General features: G+C 38.2%; 1 protein-coding gene across 4 annotated transcripts; it reads left to right on the plus strand.

The window, feature by feature from the left end:
- The first annotated feature begins 8,644 nt into the window (after positions 1–8,644).
- LOC149828745 (NADP-dependent malic enzyme-like) lies at positions 8,645–15,712 on the plus strand. Of its 4 annotated transcripts, XM_090016953.1 has the most exons (19): positions 8,651–8,783; positions 9,038–9,324; positions 11,065–11,185; positions 11,452–11,526; positions 11,634–11,785; positions 11,937–12,042; positions 12,162–12,227; positions 12,358–12,453; positions 12,546–12,617; positions 12,730–12,813; positions 12,898–12,996; positions 13,205–13,252; positions 13,331–13,384; positions 13,498–13,686; positions 13,764–13,841; positions 13,959–14,033; positions 14,523–14,613; positions 14,883–15,011; positions 15,328–15,712. In XM_090016953.1, exons 1-19 carry the CDS (start codon positions 8,757–8,759, stop codon positions 15,414–15,416), a joined length of 1,938 nt encoding a protein of 645 aa, XP_089873079.1. In that variant the 5' UTR covers positions 8,651–8,756; the 3' UTR covers positions 15,417–15,712. The 4 variants fall into 4 exon arrangements, with proteins under 4 accessions (XP_089873082.1, XP_089873080.1, XP_089873079.1 ...); XM_090016956.1 differs by lacking the exon at positions 9,038–9,324 and having other exon boundaries at positions 8,645–8,783; XM_090016954.1 differs by lacking the exons at positions 9,038–9,324; positions 11,065–11,185 and having other exon boundaries at positions 8,649–8,783.
- Positions 15,713–25,085: the final 9,373 nt, after the last annotated feature.

Raw genomic sequence — 25,085 nt, forward strand, 5'->3', positions numbered from 1 at the left:
ATTCAATCAGGTATAGAAGGCCAAGGTCTTTTCAAAGATTGATCTGAGGTCCGGGTACCATAAGCTTAGAATCAAGGATGATGACATTCAGAAAAAAGGCATTTTAGACAAGGTATGGACATTACGAATTTATGGTGATGCCGTTCAGACTCATCGATATACCAATTGCTTTCATGGATCTGATGAATTGAGTATTTTGACCTTATCTAGATACATTTGTGATTAATTTTATGTATTATATCTTGGTGTACTCCGAGAATATAGAGTAGCATCAGGACCATCTGAGGATTGTATTGGTGACCCTTTGAGAGCATCAATTGTATGCCAAATTCTTAAAATATAAATTTTGGCTCGAAGAAGTCATGTTCTTATGACATGTCATCTCGAAGAATGGAGTCTCAGTGGACGCAACTAAGGTGAATGACTATCCTTATTGAAAATTTTGATACAAAAAAAATTCTATTCATTTACCTTAATAGATTTTGATAAATGGATCTTAAATATTTTAATAGGTTGAGGCAATAATGAATTAGGTACAATCGAAGAATGTAAGTAAAATAAAGAATTGTCTTGGTCTGACAGGTTATTACAAGCGATTTATACACGACTTTTCATGAATCACTATGCCTATGATGAGGCTCCTAAGAAAGGGAGTTAAATTTAAGTGGAATGAGAAATGTGAAGAGAGTTTCCAGAAATTGAAGGCAAAGCTCACAACGACACTAGTACTGGCATTGCCATCAGGTAGTGGTGGATTTATAGTTTATATAGATGCCTCAAGTACTGGTCTGCATTGTGTCATAATGCATCATGAGAAAGTTATTGCCTATATATCATGATAATTAAAGATTCATAAAAGGAATTATTCAACTCATGACCTGGAATTGGCAATGGTAGTCTTTGCCTTAAAAATATGGAGATATTACCTGTATGGAGAACAATTTGAAGTATTTATGAATTACAAAAGTCTGAAGTATCTGTTCTCGCAGCGAGAATTGAATATGCAGCAAAGAAGGTGGTTGAAATTCATAAAGGATTATGAGTTCACTATTTTCTATCAGCCATGGAAGGCAAACATGGTAGCCAACGCCCTTAGCCGCAAGGCTGGGGGTACCTTAGCCAGTTTGGTGAGTATAGGGTGAAAACTATTAGAAGACTTTGTTGAGTGAAAGCTATTTTTCGGCGACTAAGGTGCTGTGAGATTATTCAGTTTGGCAGCTCAACCAAAAATTCAAGTAAGGATAATTGTTGGACAGAAAGATGACCCTTGGTACGAGAAAATGAAGGCACTTACCCAACAGAAGAATACCTCTTTCTGACTCAAAGAGGATGAAAGCATATGGATGTGAGAGCGACTTTGAGTGTCAAATAACCCTAAGTTGAGAGAAGAATTGTTAGATAAGACACATAAGAGTAGGTACACCATCCAACCGAGCAGTACAAAGATGTTTAAGGACCTACAATGTGGGTACTGGTGGAATGGCATGAAACAGGATATCGCTAGGTAATCTGATTTTGGATTAATTATTTAGTGATTAACAAGTCCATTGCTTTCTTGACTCAAAATAACAGTATAAAATTTGATTTATATTACCAAATATGTTTCGAGATGTTTGACTTGTCAACAAATCAAGATTGAGCACTATAGACATGAGGGAACAATGCAGCTGATGGAGATTCCCTAGTGAAAGTGGAAAGATATTATGATGGACTTTGTGATGGGTTTACCATGAACCCGTAGACACTATGATGCTATCTAGGTTGTGGTTGATCGACTTATAAAATTAGCTAACTTTTTGTCTATTCAAAAGGGACAATCCCTAGAAAGTTTGGCAAATTTATACATCAAATAGATCATGCGATTGCATAGAGTTTCTGCCTCGATCATATCTGGTCGAGACCCACGATTTACCTCTCAATTTTGGGGTCAATTGCAAAAAACCTTAGGCACAAAACTAAAGTTTAGCACAACTTTTCTCCCTCAAACTGATGGTCAGTCTGAAAGAATGATACAAACTCTGGAGGATATGTTACGAGCTTGCATGTTGGATTTGAAGAGTGATGGGAATGCACACGTGGTACTAGCTGAATTTGCATACAACAACAGCTACCACACAAGCATTGGAATGACTCCTTTCAAAGCTTTGTATGAACGATCCTACAAATCACTAATATACTGGGATGAGGTTGGTGAGCTAACAGTGGAATCATCGATGGTACTCCAGCATTATACTCAACAAGTACAAATGATACGAGACCAATTGCGCACTCCAGAGAGTTGACAGAAAAGTTATGCTGATAAATGTCACAGAGAACTCACCTTCAAGGTGTGGGATTCTGTCTTTGTGAAAGTATCTCCGACTGAAAGTGTGTTCAAATTCGGTAAAAAGGGTAAACTAAGTCCCATATATGTTGGCCTCTTTATAATCTTTGAGTGAATCAGAGAAACATCATACCAAGTAGAGTTGCCTCCTCACTTTATACAGATTCATAATGTCTTTTATGTATCGATATAGAGGAAATACATACATGACCTATCTCATGTGATCCAGTTCAAGGACGTAGACATACAAGAAGACTAGTTTGTAGAAGAAAAACCAGTAGAGATTATAGATCACAAGGAACATGTGTTAAGAACCAAGACCATTTCGCTTGTCAAAGTGCAATGGCAACATCACGACCTTAAAGAATATACTTGAGAACCCGATGCAGCAATAAGAGAGAAGTAAACCCATTTATTTGAGTAATATGTGTAACAAATTTTGGGGACAAAATTCTTTTGAGAGGGGAAGGATGTAACATTCGAGAATTTTTAAGGATTTCTTTACTGATTTAATATAAATTTTTAGTTGATTGCCTTATTTGGATCATTATTTCTAAGTGTTTAAACTGGCACTCTATCCAGAATCCAAACTAGACTGGATTTTGATTCAGGATCCAAAACCCTACTTGAAAAGCTAAGTGATTTGATCCATATTAAAAATAAGCATTCAATGTGAATTTAACCTGAATTTTAGTAGGATTGTAATTCAATTAATTTCAAGTTTAATTTGGAATTAGTTTGATTTGAATTTCAAAGAAATTGGAATTTAAAGTAAATTTGAATTTCATTTAAAGTTGATTTAAAATTAGCATTTCAGTGGAATTAACTTGGAGTTTCATTTGGGTTTGAATTTTAATTAAATTTAGGATTTTTGAATATTAATGGAACACCCTTCCATGCCATTTTGGTGTAAAATTAAAACAAGAAAAATTATTTAAGGCAAGTAGGTTAGGAAAGAAAAATTATTTTTGGTTATAGTCTTGGTCATTTTAGGGGCTAATGAAAAAATTAGCTTTAGTAATTTTTGTTTTTGGATCCCATCAAATTATATTGAATCCGATCCAATTATATTGGATCTGGAGTTTGGGAATTGGATCTTGGAGAAATCCAAAATCCATTTTAGAATTGGATTTAAAATTTTGGTTGATCCAAAATAGAATAAAATGCAAATGTGAATACAAAATAAAATAGGAAACTTAAAATGAGAGTTTTAAACTAATACTAAAATTTAAACAGAATTTTTGAAATTATAGAGGATAGGGTGGATGGCCCCCTAGTGGGATCCACCTACCAAAGAGGGGGAAAATCGATCCCACATCTCTCTCTTATTTTGGCATGTGAGACAAATTTAAAAAAACAGAAATAGATATAAAAAGAAAATCACAACAATAATAAGAGAAAAATAAATAAATATAGAAAGAAAATATTCAAGGAGTTACCTTGAGAGTGAGAAAACACAATGGAAAGGGGGTGGCGCCCCTCTCTATTTCTATTTTTTTGGGGTTCATCGATTGAGGTAAGGGCATAGTGTCTCTATGCGTGTGCATGGTGTCGTGGGGCACATGTATGCGGTACACTATCTGAATATATGTATGAATATATATATTAAAGCATGGGTAGGTTTCTTCTAACATTGTGTATGGGTGTACATGGATCTACTAACCCATATGTTTTTTTTTTGAATAAGCCTGTTTATGTGGGTGTAAATGTGTTTATAAATATGCAGTACAGATCCATGGGTGATCGTGGATATGCATATTCATGTGAAGGTATTAATCAAAACATGAATTTGAATATATATATATATATATATATATATATATATATATATATATATATATATATATAGGGATATGGATGTGCATATTTAAGTTTATAGGTGTTTTATCAAATGCAAATCGTATATATACAATACATGTTTTTCCTGCATTAGCAAATATAGGCTCTTCATACTTAACCTATGCTGCATTTTTGCATTACCAAAATACAAATTTTATACTTATCTGTTATTGTATTTCTGCATAGGAAAATACAGACTTCGTAGGCTTAAATCATGATGTAATCTTCAATAATAAAATTATGATTTTTATGTTGAGGATATCCCTGCTTAAGTAGGTTATCCATGCACATAGAGACTTCCTGAATGTATATGAATGAGCATGTTGTACATATATATAGAGAATTCTTGTATATTGGGCTGCATGTATACCCAGACAAAACCTGGATGTATATGCATGCCCATGTTGTACATACCATGCATGATTCAGCATAAGATTATTTATTGTGTTTTCAAAAATATATATATACATGGACTGCCATACGATTTGTATTGTATATTGGCTTTCTGTTGTAACAAAAAAAAACTGTATACATGGTGTGTGATCATGTTTGGGAACAGGTAGGGGATCTGTCTGACCCCAACCCAGTCACCCTATCTGATTTTTTTTATGTAGTCGACCAGTCCAGACTTGATAGGTTGGATTGTCCAAGCATAACTAGGGTCTATCTGACCCCGATCTGAGTGACACAGGGCACATCAGCGTATGCTACACCCTCTTGGGCATTGTTGCTCCTTGTTGCACCTATCTAGAAATGACAGGTTGGGGTCTTCCCGACCCCCAACCTGCAGCTCACTAGCGTGCACTGCCAGACATTGCACCCTGCTATGATTTGGTGGTGCGCAATAGCTACTGCATCCATATGGGTGCAGGAGGCTGGTGTCAGCCTGACCCCAGGTTGCCTCTCAGACCGGATGATCAGCAGGGTGTGGCACACTGCTAGTATGCCACAATCATGACATTGGCGGGTTTTAGGCCTGCCAGAGGTCTATCGTAGCCCAACTGCCACTCAAAAAAATTTACAGCAGATAAAAAAAAATAAAGGGGAAGAAAAAAAATGGGCATAACAAGTATAACTATAACGGGTGCACAATAGGAACGATAGTGGTTTGTTGCATTTTAGTCAATGTATATATAGATGTGTGTGTGAAATAATATATACATCATTATCACCTATTTCGGTTGCAAGATTCTTGTAGAAAAAAAATATATTTGAATAGGAATACTCATTATGTGTATGATTTGTTCGCACGATTGGATTCTCAAATGTTTTGTCCTGCACTCAACCGGGTAGTTCTTCCTTTTGAAAATCTGATAAAATAAAATAAAGATGTTTATTCTATTATTCTGACCATTATGCTATTGGATTGAGGGTGCATGTGTAAGTTTTCGCAAAAATGCACTTTTTATCACATGTACATGAAAAAAATGGTATACTCTTACTGAGCTCTGCGAAATAATGAAATATCAACAATCCTATTTGTTTCACATATGAATGTCATGACCACATCCAGTGTATGGACTGCCTGTTGTTAAATGCATACTCTTAATAATTGCACTATTATGAAAATTGCAGGATCATGATTATGCAAAAGCTCAAAACTGAGCATACAGTTTCACAAAACCCTTGTGGTGCCATATGAGTACTTGTAAAATTTTATATGTGTGACTTTCCATGATTGTATTATGATGCTACGGTGTGATGCATATACCTATGCGTGTTTTACCCGAAACTGAGCATGTGGCTGAAAAAGACTAATGGGGTACGATACGTACACCCAAACTTATAAAATTAAATATTACATACACAAATGCTCAGTTAGTATATAAGCCTATGATTATGAGAAAACTGTGGTGGTGCCTTATGTGCACTAGGTTTGATGGAGTGCATATACTTAGATCACCCAGGGTGTGGGTTCGGGGTTACGATAATCCCTTTAGGTGCTATGACTTGTGCCATGAAATAAACAAATTTAATACATGTACACATAACCTAAGTTACTGGATTTTGGGTATACCTAAAAGACAATATATGTTACCATTTTTTCTAGGTTCTGAGTATACTTGGAAAATAGTATATGTTACCAAATCTATGGTCTACCATGAAGAAGTTAAATGGTACAAACTCCGTGAGACATTTTTGTTTATGTGCGAGCTAGACATCACACCCGGTTCTCAGTCTGCGGAGTTAGGGGGTCAGGACTATCAATGTATCATAGGTGGTAGATCCAATTCTTCTGCAGAAGTCTTGGGATGCATCCTATTCTAGTTTTGCCATTGGGGAGTACTTTCTCGGTCACAGACTGTCCTCTCTAGGTATTTGTACGACTAGTCACTCGGGTTATTCAAATAAAGTATAGCAAACTTCTGTATGGCCTCGGTCTGCTAGCCTGTGCATACTCACAAATAATGTTAAAAAGAGAAACCTAAAGTTACAATTGGTCAATTTCCTTTTTATGTTTTAAGATACATGCCTTGATATTGCGATTGTTGTAACATGATTGTGTTCTACTCTATGATGCATAGCTATAAATGATGTTTTTAATTGCCAGATCACTATATATTACATTGGGTGAATTTCATGACTTGAATGTGTTTTGATGTGAAACCTTAGTGTTTTGATACTTTGCACGTATATTTGTATACTTGACATTATAAATACTTATATTGCTACTATGTTTCTTACTCCAACTGGTTGTAGTCTGATCTTAATATTTAAATATTTTTTCAGATCGGGAATGATCAGCATAGAGCGGATGTAGGCATCACTGCAATTGGTGTCATGAGACCATACAATTCTACTTATGTCCTAGGAAACTCGGTTTTAAATAATTTTCTTTATTACTTAAGACTTTGCTTGGCATGTAATTAATTAAGACAACGTTTAAAACATTTTGCCTTATGAAATGAAAGTTTCTATTAGCCACCGGTAACTCGCCTGAGATATTTAACCAAACTCTTAATAAGAAAATTGTGCTATGATTTAAAAAAAATTCTTAAATTTTTTTGAGTTAAATATTTTAGGGTATTATACATCCACTCAAGCACGTCTTTCTCATCCCTCCCCCTTGACCTCGCCAACGCCGTCTACTCCCACTGCTTCTTCTTCTCCTCTAGTCGTTCAACAATAGTTAGTAGTAGCAGAAGGAGGTGGCTCCTTGAACAAGAATGACCCCTCCATTGGCACCGACCTCATCGGCGCCTTGCCTATAGTGACGTGATGAAGCTCCAGATCAAGGTTGACAAGGCGTCGGGGAAGATCCTCGATGCCTACTTCAAGATGTTTGGGTGCAACTCTGTGATCGCCTTGTCCTCGCTAGGTTAATTCCATCTTTCCATTCTCCTGATTTCTAACGGTTTTGATCATTTTATTTTCGGTTGGAGGAGAATTCTTTCGGTGTTATGAACTATGATGATACAAATTTGTTAATCGATCTATGTAGCACCTTTTTTGTAACTTACAATTTTTTGTTTGGCTTCATCTTTCATAGGACTGCTATGATTGCATGATTTTTCATTCATGGACTTTGTCAATGTTTTCCTTCTGAATTTAATCAATTTGTGGTTGAGTTATTATTATTATTATTAACAAATTCTTTTTTTAGGTTTTTGTTTTATTTTTTGCCTTTGTATTTTTTTTCTTAAAAACGAGTTAAAGATGTATATAGCCTTTATTTACATTTCATAATTATGTGTTATCTTAACTCTAGGATCATGCTCTTTAAGTTCATTTAATATATTTCTAATTTGTGAATTGGTTTTTCATAATATATATCAAATTTAATATTTTTCTTAAATTATCTATTTTATTTTGCAATTGGTTGAGGGAAACGTTTTATTTTAAAAATCTTGTCATATCAAAACTTCTCTATGAGAAATTTTATTGCTTCCGATAAATCAACCTTGTACATAACATTTGTAACACCAGATTTAGAAAATAATAATAATAAAGGAAATGATGGAAATGGTGGTGCACGTTATACGCACGGATTGAAAAGAGAAGGCAAACCATCCGAGTCGCCAGTTGCCACTTGGGGAAGGCTCTATTGTGGGCCCTACAATCCCAAAGAGCGGACAGTAAAAGTACCTCCAGGCGCGTATCATTGTGAAAAATAAGATGCAATATGATTGCACAAATTTTGTGCCATGTAATTGCACCCGATCCGGAGTCCGCATCATTCTAGCTTGAGAAGCAAACGGATCATGACTTCAACGCTTACCCTTAAAGCGCGTACGCAGTTTCGCCCTTGACCAAAAGCCCCATGGTTTTTCGATAACTGCACGTTCCCGGCAGCTAACTATAAAACCAGAGGCAAACGGATCATCACTTCCACGCTTACCCTTACCCAGTTTCGTCCCTTGACCAAAAGTCCCTGGGTTTTTCGGTAACTTCACGTTCCCGCCAACTAACTATATAAAACCGGAGGCCGGGCGCCCGCCTTTCCTCCCTCCGTCCTTCCTTTTCTTTTCGTCCACGCACGCACGCATAAAGCGGCGAGGCGAGGGAGAGAGCTTAAGCTCGGCTCCGCCCACCACTCCAGAGCGAGGAAAAGAAGACGAGTCAGACACAGCACGACTCCGCTCCCGGCGCCACCATGTTCGCAATCAACAGGGTCATCCAGGTAAAAAACCCAAAAAATTCTCAGACATTTATTTGACAACTGTCAAAAAGATCCCGATCTTCGAAAAACCAGACTTTTTTAATTCTAGAAATGGTGACGACATGACCACCATTCCTTCTCTGTTCCCGCTTTTACGAGAACCATAAATCCCCCCCACTCCCCTGCTTCTCTCCCTCCACTCCTCGTGGTTTACGTTCGTCTTCTGAAGGGGTTAACTCTCTTGCGTTTTGTTGTGTGTGTGCGTCTCCCCGAAGAGTTGTGTTTGTTCATCAGTTGCTAGCGCGTCGTCGTCATCGTCTTCTTCTTTGGTTTCTCCTTTCTGCGTGCCGGCGAGGGAGCAGAGGCTTCCTTTCGTCTGCAGGTCGTCGGTGGTGAAGTCGTCTGCGGCAATGGAGAGCACGCTCAAGGAGATGAGGGACGGGCCGTCGGTGCTGGACATGGACGCAAAGTACACCGTCGGCGGGGGTGTCGAGGACATCTACGGTGAGGATCGTGCCACGGAGGATCAGCTCGTCACGCCGTGGACGGTCTCCGTCGGGAGGTGACGCTCGGTGCCGATTCTCTTCTTATTCTTCTTTTTTTCTTTCTATTTTCTTTTATTTTTATATAAAATTCAATCGGATTATGTACATTCATTTCATCTTTTATGCGTCGTTGATTTTGGATATTGATTATGCGATCTCGAAGGAATATTTTTTTCGTCTGCTTTTTGTTTTGAGGATTTGCGGGATCTTTTTGTATTGAATTTACATCGGATATTGAATATATATTTTCTATTTTAAGTGATCTTAAGCGTGTCGGCTTGAAATACTTTGAAGTTTATGATTTTTTTTTTTGCCTGATTTCACGGGAAATGTTTACTAATTAGAACGGTTTCAGCGTGAATTCCTTCCATGCGATCGAAATTTTGGATTTTTTTATTGTTTTTGCTCTAAAGGAGCAATTTTCAGAGTTTTTCCTCTTTTTTCCCCTCAGGGTCTTAAATTTTGCTGTTCGTGGAGCTCAATCGCTTTTGTGATCCTTTGGCCTAACTTTTCTGTCAAAGTTTGGCCCATTCATCTTGAGTTTTGAGCTTTATTTTGTGACATTCTTGACTGGTTTTCATTTTGCGTTTCCTTAGTCTGAGCGGATGTCAGAGGATGATCTGTTTTTTTCCTCTTTAACTAATTTCTTACCTCTGCGTTTTTTATAATTATTGATCAGAAAAAAAATTGCTTCCTGTTAGGCGAGTTTGAGATCGAGATCTTTTAATCTCTTTGGGATGTGAAAGCTCAAGGTCTTAAGCGATGCCCCCTTTTGTAATTTTTCTGTGTTGCAAAGAGAATTTGTTGTTTGGATGAAGTATTTGTACGCTCCTTTGGCCAACGCTTTTACGTTTCCTTACCATTGGATTGTCAAGGAATTGTTATATCTTTTTGATGGTCATTGTCAAAGAACTGTTTGCTTTCTGTATTCCTTTTTTGCCTTCCTGGCGTCCATTCTGGCCAGGACGGACTTTCTTATGTTGATTTTAAGCTTCAACTTTAGCTGGTTGACTAATTTATTTATTAGTCAATGTTTCTTCATATGGTCTGTTGGTTCCTGAGGGAGACTGAAAGCTAATAATCAATCTCAAATTTATTGAAAATTACGGAATCCCGATTTAGATCCGATAGGGAATTCCTATGTTCATTGGGAAAGGATTTTATTGTTGTTTATGTCTGTCTGTACGTATCCGTGGAACGGAGGACTTTGTTGGTTGTCTTTTTCTGTGATGCTCAGCTGTAAGTCATATATGAATTTTCTATGAGGAATTATCGGTTCTTTGGAAGCCATTCATCCTATTACAGTGTCAATTTTCATGTGTTAACTCTTTTCCTAGTTCTCTCTTCATAACGAAATAGTTGTATTCTGCTAATTTTTGTCGACCACTATTGCCCTCATTGACTAGTCTTGGATGCATCTATTGAAACATTCTTTTTTTTTTGTTTCTTTTCAAGAGTCATTTTTATGTAATATATGTAACAAATTTACAGATCTGAGTAATTACTGGTACTGATGGGTTGAAGATTTATTGCTTAAAACAGAATTTTAGCTATGTTTTACTAAACTTTTGCCAGATTCAGAAATGCAAATCTTGTATACGTTGTTTGGTTTTATCATAGATAGGAACGTGTCCATTTTCTGGTGTAGGATTCAATCAAGGATTATCTGGAACAGTTTACTATGATGAAACCTTGTCACCCTTATGGTTTAATTCACGTGATTTGCTTTTATACAATTGTGCCCTTTGGTTTTGCAGTGGTTACTCATTGTTGAGAGATCCACACTTCAACAAAGGGCTTGCCTTCAACAAGAAAGAAAGAGATGCCCATTATTTGCGAGGACTTCTACCCCCAGCTTGTATTACCCAGGAACTTCAGGCATGCTTAATATCTTAATAATCTTGGATCTTACACAAAACATGGCTTTATTCAGACTCGGATAGAGCTTGGGTTTGGTTGTAGCCACATGGATTGGCTATGACTCAGGTGGTGCTTATGTTATATAGAAAAAACAGGTGGAGCCAGTTGGGCCCCCAAGTTGGCTCATTGTTTTTGCATACTCAAATGTTTTATTAACTTTGAAAGGTTATTTGCACGTGATTTGGCTTGGTAATGAAGTTTCTCCTATAAACTGACGCGTACAGGAGAAGAAAGTCATGGAAAACCTTCGTCGATATCAAGTTCCACTGCAAAGATACGTGGCCTTGATGGATCTTCAGGTATGCATTTGTTCTTGCTGATTGTAAAGGAGGTTTGTGCATTTGTGATAAGTTTTTTGATCATACTATTAACCAATTTCCAATGGAATACTTTGTTTCAATAACAGGAAAGAAATGAAAGGCTGTTCTACAAGCTTCTGATAGATAATGTTGAAGAGTTACTCCCAATTGTATATACTCCTACTGTTGGTGAAGCTTGCCAAAAGTATGGAAGCATTTTCAGGCGTCCTCAAGGTCTTTACATAAGCTTGAAAGAAAAGTAAGTTGTTTCACCTAGTTTTTCTTTCTAACACCAATATTTGTAATCTCACTTTTTTTTTTGGATTTTTCTTCTCTTTGCTTTTTCGTTTCATTGTCCATGCTTTGTCTTGCGGGTTGCATCAGCTTCTGAGATAAGATGGTTTTTTCAGGGGAAAGATTCTTGAGGTATTAAAGAACTGGCCGGAAAGAAGTATCCAGGTCATTGTTCTCACTGATGGTGAGCGTATTCTGGGGCTTGGTGATCTTGGTTGTCAGGTAATTGCCTTGTGATTATCAATCCAAACCTGTCATCTCCTGACTGCTGATTCATTCATCATATTCACTTTCCATCACTCGCCTTTTACTGTTATTATGATCTTCTGAAACATATATAGGGAATGGGAATTCCTGTTGGCAAATTGTCTCTGTATTCCGCTCTTGGAGGGATCCGTCCATCTGCTGTAAGAATCTTACTTTTTATATGCTTTTCATGGTTGATGAATCCCTTATTTTTAATGGATTTGGAAAAGCATAAATCATCTTGGGGAACAATTTTATTATAGTTTAAAATAAATGCATTGTGATATGCAGTGTTTGCCCATTACAATTGATGTTGGAACTAACAACGAGAAATTGCTGAAGGATGAGTTTTACATAGGTCTTCGGCAGAAGAGGGCAACAGGACAGGTTCTCTCTCTCTCTCTCTCTCTCTCTCTCTCTCTCTCTCTCGCGCGCGCGCGCGCGCGCGCGCGCCAGCTCTGATTTTGTTAAACTTACAGGAGTACGCTGAGCTTTTGCACGAGTTCATGTGTGCTGTTAAACAGACCTATGGTGAGAAAGTTCTTATACAGGTAAATTGATCTTATTGGTGGTTTTAATGCATTTATGATGGAGGTTTACTTTTACAAATCATTTTATTATTCTTGATGCTGGTGTACTGACCATTGCCTTTTACCTTTTCAGTTTGAAGATTTTGCTAATCACAATGCATTTGAGTTGCTTGCGAAATATGGGACTACACATCTTGTCTTCAATGATGATATACAGGTAACATGATTATATAATCAAGACGATCACTCTCCCAAGACCTTTTTCTTCCCTTTCTAACTGAGAATTATTGGATGTATGTAGGGAACTGCTGCTGTGGTTCTTGCTGGGCTCGTTGCAGCTTTGAAGTTGGTTGGTGGAACCCTTGCTGAGCACACTTTCCTATTCCTTGGTGCTGGTGAGGTAACGTTCTTGTTTGAATCTCCAGCATCATTTTCAATTAACTTAATGAGCAATGAACTGATGTAATTTGTCATTGTTCGTACTTCATGGTTAAGACACAAGATATGCTAAAGTATTTTGAAATAAGGATTGGTATAATCCTCTGTATTTTGGAAGATTTTGTATTATCATCTTTTTCTGAAACAGTCATTCATTGTGATGCCTGCAGGCTGGGACTGATATTGCAGAACTCATTGCCCTTGAGATGTCAAAACAGGTATCCTTTCTGAATACATGTGTAGTAGGTTAATAACTTTGAACCTTAAACATTAATTGCTAAGTTCTCTTTTTCCAGACAAAAGCCCCATTAGAAGAATGCAGAAAGAGAATATGGCTTGTAGACTCCAAGGTATTCCTAGGACCCCTCACTTCTGGCTTGAATTTGAAGTTAGGCCTCCTTTAGCCAATTTACTTTGTTGTTTGAATGGCTTGATCAATTCATGTGTATTTTCCTTTCTTCAGGGACTCATTGTCAGCTCTCGCAGGGAGTCTCTCCAACATTTCAAGAAGCCTTGGGCTCATGAGCATGAACCAATCAGGACCCTCCTGGAAGCTGTTAAGGCCATCAAGCCAACAGTGTTGATTGGATCATCTGGTGTAGGAAAAACTTTCACAAAAGAAGTGGTGGAAACCATGTCTTCCTTCAATGAGGTGTCCACCAGAATCCCCCTTGTCATTCCTTAGGTTTGAGCAGATCTTATAGGTTATAATGGCATCTTGTATTGCAGAGACCAATCATCCTTGCTCTTTCCAATCCAACCTCACAATCTGAGTGTACAGCTGAAGAAGCATACAATTGGAGCCAGGTATGCGTCTTTCTTTCTGGGGATGATTATGGCATTGTTGCTAGCTTGCCTTCCTGGAACCGTATCTTAAAAGAAAACCTTTTCATGGCTCAAATCCACTTCCTTTTCTCTGTTCAGGGTCGTGCAATTTTTGCAAGTGGTAGCCCCTTTGATCCTGTGGAAGTCAATGGGAAGATGCATGTGCCTGGTCAGGTATGAATTAATTAGCTAATCTTCATTTATGGTTTTAGGCCATAGTCCCATGCTATCTTCTACTGAAATGCACTGAAGGGGAAGCCCACTGAATGTATAGAGTTGGTTTTGGGTTACCAAGTTGCTGGATCCATTAGCAACCTGACCTGGATCTAAGCTCCCAACTCCAGAATTCATGTTCTGGTGTTGCTGTTATCCGTTTAAATATCTTGTCACATGGCGATGGCCTTTAATACATGCGACAATCATATTTTATAGGATTTTTTTTATAATCTTCATATGTTTTTGGTTGCATAAATAATTCAGAGAACAGAGAGAGAAGCCTGATCAAAACATGCAAGCTGCAATTTGCATAGAAATTTCTTCTTGGATTTATTGATTTATTTTTCTCTCTGGCGCTCTCAGGCAAATATATATGCAGTGAACATGCATAGAAACTAGAAAGTATTCCTTGTAATTAATTGATTCGAGTTTCTTTCTGCTGCTCAGTCAAATAATGCATACATTTTCCCTGGTTTTGGTCTGGGTTTGGTGATCTCTGGAGCAATCCGTGTGCATGATGACATGCTCCTTGCAGCCGGTAAGCATTGATTGTTATATATATATATATAGAGAGAGAGAGATAGAGAGAGAGAGAGTCGTTGGCATCAATCAGCTGGCCTGAAATTGGCTGCCATTTATGCTTTCAGACAGATGCCACCCTCGACTTTCTCTCTCTCTCTCTCTCTCTCTCTCTCTCTATATATATATATATATATATATATATATATATATATATATATATATATATACATATATATACACGGCGTAAGATTTGAGTTCCTGACTGTGAATGTCTGGTTTTAACAGCTGAAGCTTTAGCTAATCTGGTGAGCCAGGAGCATTTAGCTAAAGGGATGCTTTTTCCCCCATTCTTGAACATCAGAAAGATATCAGCACTTATTGCTGCCAATGTTGCTGCCAAGGCATACGAGCTTGGTAAGTATCATATATCTGAGTGGGCCTCACAGGAGTGTTACCTTGGAACCCAATGCTCAACTATTCTCAATGTTGCTAGTGGGGGTGCACCTATCTTTGTGTTTGAAGTGAAGCTCCACCTGCAGGAATAAAGATCATCTCGTTGTGAACCATAGTATAAAAAATCTATCAGCAGTCGATTCATGTTCTGGCTGTTGCAACCAATTGTCGCTCACCTCTAACTTGCTCGACAAGGGGCTCCAGTCAGCTCAAACTTACAATGTCTTGTCTTTCTAACGACTGTGACAATAATGGTATTATTTTGTGTTGTTAACAGGGCTGGCAACGCGTCTCCCTCGACCTGAGGATCTGGTGGGCTATGCAGAGAGTTGCATGTACAGTCCAGTGTACCGAAACTTCCGATAAGTGGGACAAAAAGATAAGGGTGTGCCGATGCTTCAGTGGATTGGAAAGAAGTCACGTGCCTAAAGTTTTGTTGCTGCATGGTCTTATCTTATTTAAATGTGTTCATGATTTATTACGGTCTCCCAGTGAACTAAATGCAAGTGTTTTTTTTCTAATTGTTTAATTTTTAATTTTTTCCCCCGTTAAGGAGTTACTAGTCTTCTTTGGCTTTCGATAAGGGTTTTGGGTTTTGTTGGTCTCAGTCGAAGAGTTGTTTACCTTGGAATTACAAATAATGATAAGTTACTGTTTGACGTTCATTACTGTGTGTGTGTGTGTGTGTGTGCGGTCGATGTCTGTTCGCTACTGAAAGATTCTCGTGCTTGTCACATGGAGCGATAGGAAGAGCTGCCCATACTTGTCATTGAAATGGACAGATAGAAACGTGTTACCGCAGGTTAACCATGGCCAATATGAGTTATAGGAACTATCTTAAACCGCTCTCTTGCATACTATAGAGTAAAAACGCTCTTTCAAGGCAAAGTGAAAAAGACATTCAATTGCTAGTGTATCTTAACCATCGAATTAGCTTCAGGTTTCTCTTTAATTATTTTTGCAAAAAGATAACTTGAAAACGTGTATCATTTTTCAGATACAAATAAAGAATGGCTCCTTGGAAAGTTCTGTTAGCTTTGACATGCAGTTAATGCACACAAAATCCATGAACCTACCTAGTGCCTTTTCCTCAGAATGCATTAATGTTGGTAGTGAGGGTACGGTTGGTGAAGGTCGACTGGTGCTTGTGCTAATGGTAATGGTGGTTAATTGTCTCTACTGGCGTCCGAGAAGTGGGGTCAAGGCAGAGATGATGGCGAAATATGGTTGATCACACATAATTTTATGCATATTAGATATACTTTTATGTCACTTGAGTGGTTCTTGAGAAATGATTTACTCTAACAGCCCTTCTTTTGGAAATAAGTTTTAGAAAAGGTACTTTTGAGAATTTTATAAATTTAGGTAGTCTTTAGAAAATATTCTTTCTAACCTAATTTTTTTTAGTATAAATATTATTAAACAAAGAGAGAGGGGCATCTCACTCCTTGGGATTCATGCCCCCTGCTCTCTCTCTCTCTCTTCTTCGGTTGGTTTCCCCCTCTTCTTCCTTCTCTACTTTTTCTTCTTCTTCCTTTCTTTCCCATCTCTCGCCGGTTGCTCCTTTTCCTTGTCATTGGAGTGCAGGGTACACGTGCGATCTCATAGGAGGATCGGTCTTTTCTCAACCTCTCATTCAAAAGCACCAGGTATGCTTCTTCTCCCCCTTCTCATTATTTTTTTGTACATTAAATATTTTTTTTGTTTGGAGTACGCATAATTAATCTTTCGAATATTGCATTTAGGATAGTCTAATTTTTGTTTTATTTTCTGCATTTAAATTAGAATCAAACTAAATCATTGGTTTATAATTTTTTTTTAGTGTCAGTCATTCTTTTAAGTTTTTTTAAATCGGATGCACAATTGCAGATTGGTCTGCGTGGAATTTATACTAGATCTATCATCATTGACAGATTTGGTCAGGTTCCAACGCAGATCAGCATGTTTACGCAGTTCTGTCCTGATCTGCAGTGCCAAAATTGTTAAAGTGATTTAGCACGTTCTTGCATTTTCATACAGATCTGATTAAGTATTATTCTCATATCAGATCTGAATTTATTTTGTTTTAAACAAGCATATCTACGTGGATTCACAAAACTCAACCCATGCAGGCAAGAGTTCACAGGTCGGTCTGTCAGTGCAGATTCGACCTGCATAACCCATTGTTTACATTGGGTTCAGGTTTGGCAACCCCGATCTACACCTGTTGGGATTGATTCATTATGCAGATCACGTAAATCAACATGATCTGCTCAGTCATCAACATCTGCATGACCAGACTTGCACTATCTTCTCTCTGTCAGCGTGGCTGCTTGCCATATATTCCCTTTTTTTATCTGCCTATCATTAGCCTACTCGGTTACTCAAACTTGACCTGATTCGGTCAACCTGAGTAACCAGGCTGGGCCTGATCAATCATTACAAACATACCTGCGTGATCCAACAATCACGCAGATCTGTATGGTCAATCGACTACAGCAGTAACAGGTGACTGGAAGTCAATTTTTAAGACTCACTGGAGGCGCGCTGCTTTGATCCCAATTACGTACTAGGCCTGCATGTTTTGTTACAACTTGCATCCTCTACTTAGTTTGTTTCCTTAGTCTTTTTATTTTAGAGCGTTGTTGCATATTAATCTAGTTTTTTAGTTCTTTAAGTAGTGAATTTAATTAGATACTGCCTACAATTTTTATGGATTTAATTATTTTTATTTATGCAAACTAACCGTAGTTATATTGAGAAGCCCAATTGGTGTGTGTGTTTTGATTTGCGTGTTTTGCAAGTGGATTCACGTGCGAAGGAAGTGATATCGCTAGGGTCATGCCCATCCAAAGCAAGAGATCTAGTCCATGAAAGAAGGAGCCCTACAACTTTTTGTCTTTCTTTATTTTTATTTTTTTGGGTCCTTTGGCCATTTAATGGGGTTGTAATAATTTTAACTTTCTGCTCGACAATTATAATAGGGTAGAATGTTTTATTCATTCTTTTACTTAAGGCAATAAAGTTTTGTCATTGTGTGGAGTATAAAAGCTTTTAATTCTGTTTCTTATGTTCGACCCGGACTTCACCACTAGTATCAACCAAAATTTTAAGATTTGGTGCACAGTTTACATAAACGATTTTTATTAAAAAATACCTTTTAAAAATACTTTCACGAAGAGTTGCATCAATTTTTTGGTGCCGTTGCTGGGGAACGACGATTTAAAAATTGAGTACCCACTTTATTGCCATTTTCACATTTATTTAAGATTGCTAGTTTGCTTCTGTTAATGATTTAAGATTGTTTAATTTAATTTTCTATTGATATTTAGGACTGTTTAATTTGCTCTTGTTAATTAATTAGAATTGCTAGAACCACACTGAGTGCAAAACATAGAGTATGTTTATTTTTATTGCACGACCCACCTATTAGAGAACCCTCTTAGGTGACTATGCATGTAGTTTGCTTTAAAGCTCTATATCTGCATTGAGTGGTGGTTGGTTATTTTCAGCTTTCTATTATTTTATTTTTATCTATTTTTGTGGTGTGGTTTGATCACGATTGCACACTAGGATAGTCAGAAAACTAATCCTTAGGACGATTGCTACACCGGTCGCTACCCAAGGTATATAAAGGGCGGCACTCTCTTAACCCTGAGCTCATTCAACCTATAGAGGACCCAAAATCCATCATTATGCGAGCCTGTAGATCCGACCCCATGGTTGAGGATCAACATATTACCTGCCCCCTGAGGGAGTATTTCATTCCTAATGAATATACGAGCGAAACAATTTGAAATCAAGGCCAGTGTCATACAGATGTTACACTCTTTTTATGGCCTTAGCAATGAGGATACCTACTCTCATCTTGACGAGTTTCTAGATATCTGCTCTATTGTGCATATCAATAATTTTGGAGATGATGCATTGAGATTAACTCTTTTCTCATTCTCCCTCAAAGATAAAGCCAAGCACTGGCTGAAGTCTTTGGATACAGTTTAGATTACCACTTGGGACTGGATGAAGAAAGAATTTTTGAAGAAATATTTCTCAATTGGTAAGATGAACCAATTTTGTAAGGCTATCATCAGTTTTATGCAAATTGAGGGAGAACCATTTTATGAAACTTGAGAGAGGATAAAAGATCTATTTCGAAAGTGTTCCCACTACCAGGTGCCCAGTTGTCAACTAGTGTAATATTTTTATGACAAACTGATTGAGAAAAATCATCAGATGGTTGATGCAGCCTATGAGGGTACTTTCATAATTAAGAGTGAGGATGAAGCGTGGACCTTGTTCGAGACCCTGAATAAAAATTCTATGCATCACGCTTTAGCCTCTCGAGCTGAAAGGGTAACACTGCTTTTGTTGGAGAGAAGAAGGCTGACATGTACGAGATAGAGACACACCTTGAGTTAAAAAATAAGGTCGACTTACTGACCCAGAAATTGGACCAGTTATTATCGAATCCCTCACCAGCCATTCAGATATGTGCGCTATGTGCTAGCTCAACACACCATGTCTTTAATTGTCCCGCGACGCCGTAGTATCCTTAATTTATGCAAGAGCAAGTTCAAGTGGCACAAGGTTTTGCCAAGCCCGCACCCAACCCATTTTCAAACACCTATAACCCGGGTTGGCAAAATCATCTCAACTTTTTGTGTAGAAATCCACAACAACCCCTTGTCCCTTCTTAAAACTAACCTAGAGCAGGTGGCTACCAGTCGAGCTATCAAAGACCCAACTTTCCTCAAGCCCAACCCTCATTTAGTCAGCCTCAGTCCCAGGAACCCACATCTAGCTAGTCTTCTGAGGATAAAATGCTTTAGGCTTTTTCGAACATCAAGGCAAACATGAATTTCCATACCCAGTCTATTGCAAAGTTAGCAACTAAGATTGAACAACTTGCCAAGGTGCTAAGAAGGCAAAGCGAGGGGACATTTCCTAGCTAACCCTAGGGGGAAGGAACCCATTCATGACCTACACATTACCGATGCACAACAAGAGCAGGCCTAGGCGATTACCACCCTTAGGAGCGGGAAGTTCCATGGAACATGGGGGACTACATGAGAATTTGATAGACAAATTAATGAGCAGTCGGTCCCTTCAAGGACACCACAGGAAAGTGGGAGGGCTCCTCCACCCGAGCCTTCCAGATCATACATACCTAAGGCCCCCTTTTCTGAAGCTCTAGAAAAATTGAAGTCGTTCGACAAGGGGTGAAGATACAGGAGATGCTTGAGATTTTCAAGCACGTTCAAATTAACCTCCCCTTGCTAGATGCCATACAACAAGTCCCTACATATGCAAAGTTCTTGAAAGAGCTTTGTACGTAGAAACTGAAGTAAAGGTCCAATGTGCAAAAAAAAAATTATCTGACTGAGCAGGTTAGTGCGGTGTTACAACACCAAACTCCTCTTAAGCTCAAGGACCCAAGGGCTCTGATTATCTCGTGCATTATAGGAGACATAACTGTTGAGCGTGCCTTGCTCGACTGTTGGGGCAAGTGTGAATATCTTGCCAGGTTTCTTTTATGATGCATTCAGGCTAAAGGAGATGAAACCTACACCGATAACCCTGTAACTGGCAGACAGATCGATCAAGGTCTCATGAGAGATTCTTGAAGATGTTCTGGTCAAGGTGGAGGATTTCTATTTCTCTATTGACTTCATCATTTTGAATATAAAGGGAGTTGATGAGATTAGGCAGACACCCATTATCTTGGGTCGACCCTTCTTAGCTACTACCAATGCATGCATTAACTGCCGCATAAGAGAGATGGATGTATCATTCGACAATAGAAATATGTAGTTGAACATTTTCAATGCAGCGATAGGCCTTGCAGGCGAGAATCCTTATTTCCAAGTCGACTTAGTTCAGGATATAGTAGAAGTAGAGCCGATATGGACGTTGAGTGGTCCACCTCAAGAGGTAGAGGATGAATCACTCGAGGAAGATAGTTTTGGTTTGATTGATAGATTGTCAGGAGAGATGCAATGGACTTGGCACTTTGAGCCCCTCCCAGATTTGGCAAAGAAACCCGCCAAACCTTCGATTGAGAACCCATCTGAACTTGAGCTAAAGCCTCTATCTGCTTCACTCAAGTATGCTTTCTTATGAAAGAATCAGACTCTACCGATTATCATTTCAACAGACCTGCCAAGCACTCAAGAGTGGCAACTTCTCCAGGTTTTGCAAGAGCATAAAGAGGCGATCAATTGGTCTATGGCGAATCTCAAGGAGGATAGACCCCTCCTTTTGCATGCATCGAATCACCATGGAAGACGACGCTAAACCCTCTAGAGAAATGCAAATGAGGCTGAATCCCCACGTGAAGGAGGTGGTAAAAAAAGAGGTAGTCAAGTGGTTAGATGCATGGGTCATCTATCCCATCTCTGACAGTCAATGGGTGAGCCCAACCCAGGTTGTCTCTAAGAAATCTGGGATCACTGTCACCATCAATGATAAAAGAGAAAACATCCCCACGAGAACTACCATAGGGTGGCGAGTTTGCACCGACTATCAAAAACTGAACAACACAACATGAAAAGATCATTTTATGTTGTCGTTCATTGACCAGATATTAGAGCGACTCGCATCCCAGCACTATTTTTGTTTCTTGGATGGCTATTCAGGATATAATCAAGTGGTCGTTCACCCTGAGGACCAAAAGAAGGCTACATTCACCTATTCATATGGAACCTTCGTGTTTAGGAGAATGCCGTTCAGGCTCTGTAATGCACCAACAACTTTTTAAAGGTGCATGATGGCTATTTTCTCTCATATGGTGGATGACGTCCTTGAGATTTTCTTGAATGACTTCTTGGTGCATGTCTCTTCATTTGAGGATTGTCTTCAGAAGTATCGAGAGTGCTCAAGCGGTGTATGGAGATAAATCTTATGCTTAGCTGAGAAAAGAGCCATTTCATGGTTCAATAAAGGATTGTTCTGGAGCACATTGTGTCTGAGAAGGGGATCAATGTCGATAAAGCTAAAGTGGAGTCCATTGCGAAACTCTCTCCACCGACCTTCGTGTGACAAGTGCGATCATTTTTAGGGTATGTAGGTTTTTACAAGTGATTCATTAAGGACTTTAGCAAAATCTTTAGACCGCTCTGTAACCTGCTTTCCAAGGATCGGCCTTTCTATTTTGATGATGCCCGTCTAAAAGCATTTCTATCTCTAAAAGCGACCCTCACCACAACTCCTATTCTGCAATCTCTCAATTGGTTAGTGCCCTTCAAAATCATGTGCGACACGTCTGATTACGAGGTTGGAGTCATTCTTGGCCAAAAGATTGAACAGAAGTCTTATGTTATATATTACGCTAGCAAAACCCTCTCAAAAGCTCAGTTGAACTATAATATATTGAGAAAGAATTGCTAGCTGTGGTTTTTGCATTAGAAAAATTTTGTTCATATTTATTGGGCTCCAAGGTTGTCGTTTACTCGAATCATGCCACCCTACAGTATTTGATGAGTAAAAAGGATACCAAACTGCGTCTCATCTGTTGGAAACTTCTGCTACAAGAATTTGATCTTGTGATTCAAGACAAGAGCGAATGCAAGAATCTGGTAGCAGACCATCTATCCAGACTGACAATGGAGTCATCCACTGATTAGGGACAAATTGGTGATTTATTTCTAGATGAGTAGCTTTTGCATGTTAAGCGTCAACCCTAGTTCGCAGACATCATTAATTATTTGGTGACTGGAAGGTTTCCTATGCATTGGAACAAAAATGAGAAAGATCGATTTATGGTGTAGGTGAAATACTATTTTTGAGAGGATTCAAAGTTATTCAAGCTATGTCTGCATAAGATGATTAGAAGGTGTATTCTTGAAGAGGAGATTGCATCACTCTTGGCTTTTTGTCACTCCTTGGCCTGTGGAGGCCACTTTTCCAGTCAAAAGACCACAACCAAGGTCCTCCAATTTGGATTCTGGTGGCCGACACTGCATAGCGATTTACATGAGTTCTGCAAGAGATGCTTGCGCTGCCAGTAAATAGAGAATATTTCTAAGTGCAATATGATGCCCCATGCTCCTCATTCTTGTCATTGAGATCCTTGATGTTTGGGGCATCGATTTTATGGGTCCCTTCTTGCCATCCTTCAAAAATGTTTATATCTTGGTGGCAGTCGATTATGTGTACAAGTGGGTTGATGCAGTAGCCACCTAAACCAATGACCATAAAGAGGTGCTTAAGTTCATTAAGCACAACATCTTTAGTAGGTTCGACACTCCTAGAGCCATTATTAGTGATAGAGGCAAACATTTCAAGAATGTACATGTTGCTTCCTTACTTAAGAAGTATTTGGTACATCATCGAATTGCTACGCCATACCATCCATAGCCTAGTTGCCATGTTGACATCTCTAACAGAGAGATCAAATGAATTCTTGAAAAGACAGTTAGGCCTGACCGAAAGTATTGGTCTCAGTACTTAAACAATGCATTATAGAAGTATAAGACTACTTTCAAGACTCCAATTGGTATGTCCCCTTATCGGTTGGTATTCGAGAAACCATGTCATCTCCCTATTGAATTGGAACACAGGGCTTATTAGGTGATAAAGAAATTCAATTTTGACATGGCCCAAGCTGGCACAGAGCGGAAGCTTCAATTGAGTGAGCTCGAGGAGTTGCAAAATGATGCTTATGAGAGTGCCAAAATTTATAAAGCTTAGACTAAAATTTTTCATGATAAACATATTTTGAGAAAGCAGTTCTAGCTTGTCAGAAAGTTTGATTCTTTAATTCATGACTCTAATTGTTTTCAGGGAAGCTGAAGTCAAGATGGGATGCCCCATTCATAGTCTAGGAAGTGTTTCCACATGGTGCAATTGATATTATGGACCTAAGAACATGCGGGAATTTTAAGGTCAATGGGCAAAGGCTGAAGCCCTGCATTTCTGATGTCGCTATAAATTGGGATATCGAAGTCATTGACCTTGTGGATGTGTAAGGAAGCACACAATGTATATTATGTATGATTAGTATTTGTTTACTTTGTAGTTGTGTGCATAGTATTTTTTTTTTTGTTTTTGTGTATGAATGATAGGTCATGTATATATTGCATTTCTTTATAATATTTATGAGTTACAGGTGATAGGACAATGTCCAACGTACACATCAAGTGATATCTATCCCTTCTATTGTGTTTCTTTTATTCCTTAGTGTGCATTCAAGCATGGGGGAGTGCCACTGAGGACAGTGTCATTCAAGCATGGGGGAGGGTATAGTTTGCACCCATTTTTTTTCTGTCCACGTAATTACTTTGATAAAAACTCAAAAAAATTAGGCTTTTAAGAAATAAGTTTGAGTTTATATGAATGTGTTACATGATCCAATATTTTAGATAATTTTTATGCCTCACGATTTTTTTTCTGACACTAATCTAGAAAGCATGGTCATTTATGCGAATTTCAAAGAAAGGATGGTAGATGAATGTGAGAGTTTATTTTGAATCACGAATATGAATATGCACAACTTTATTTTTGAAAAACTAAGCAAATGAAAAGCATTAAGAATAAGAGCTTAAAAGAGAAAATGAGTATATGTTTAGTCATTTGATGTCTTTGTTGTTCTCTAGCAGTTGGGCTCAGACACAAGTTGAAGTGTTTGACTCCCATGTTGAAAAGGACAATGAAGGAAATTACTTCTTTATCTAGTCATTAGTTGTGGCCTATTTGATTCGAGCAAGTAGAGCCTGAAGGGTGTTTACACCCAATGCCCTAAAGCCATCTGGTTTGGGAGCGATCATCTTGAAAGCTCGCTACATGGACTTTATAGAGAGCCTAAGAGATATTAACATTACACATGACAAGAAGAAAGCTATACATAGAATTATAAAAGTATAAGGTCTAGTGACTCGAGCAATTAAGTCCGAGGGATACTTTGTATCTGGTACCCTAAGGTCATCCGGCCTGGAAGTCATTGACCCAAAGCTCATTACGTGGGTCACAAAAACTTGAAAATTGATATAGTGTTCAACTAAAAAAAATGAAAGTGTGAAAAAGTGAAAAAAAAGAAAAAAATAATCGCAAGAGCGTATT

The sequence above is a fragment of the Nuphar pumila genome, chromosome 9 (assembly GCF_984573655.1).
Source record: "Nuphar pumila chromosome 9, dmNupPumi1.hap1.1, whole genome shotgun sequence".
Taxonomy (NCBI): domain Eukaryota; kingdom Viridiplantae; phylum Streptophyta; class Magnoliopsida; order Nymphaeales; family Nymphaeaceae; genus Nuphar; species Nuphar pumila.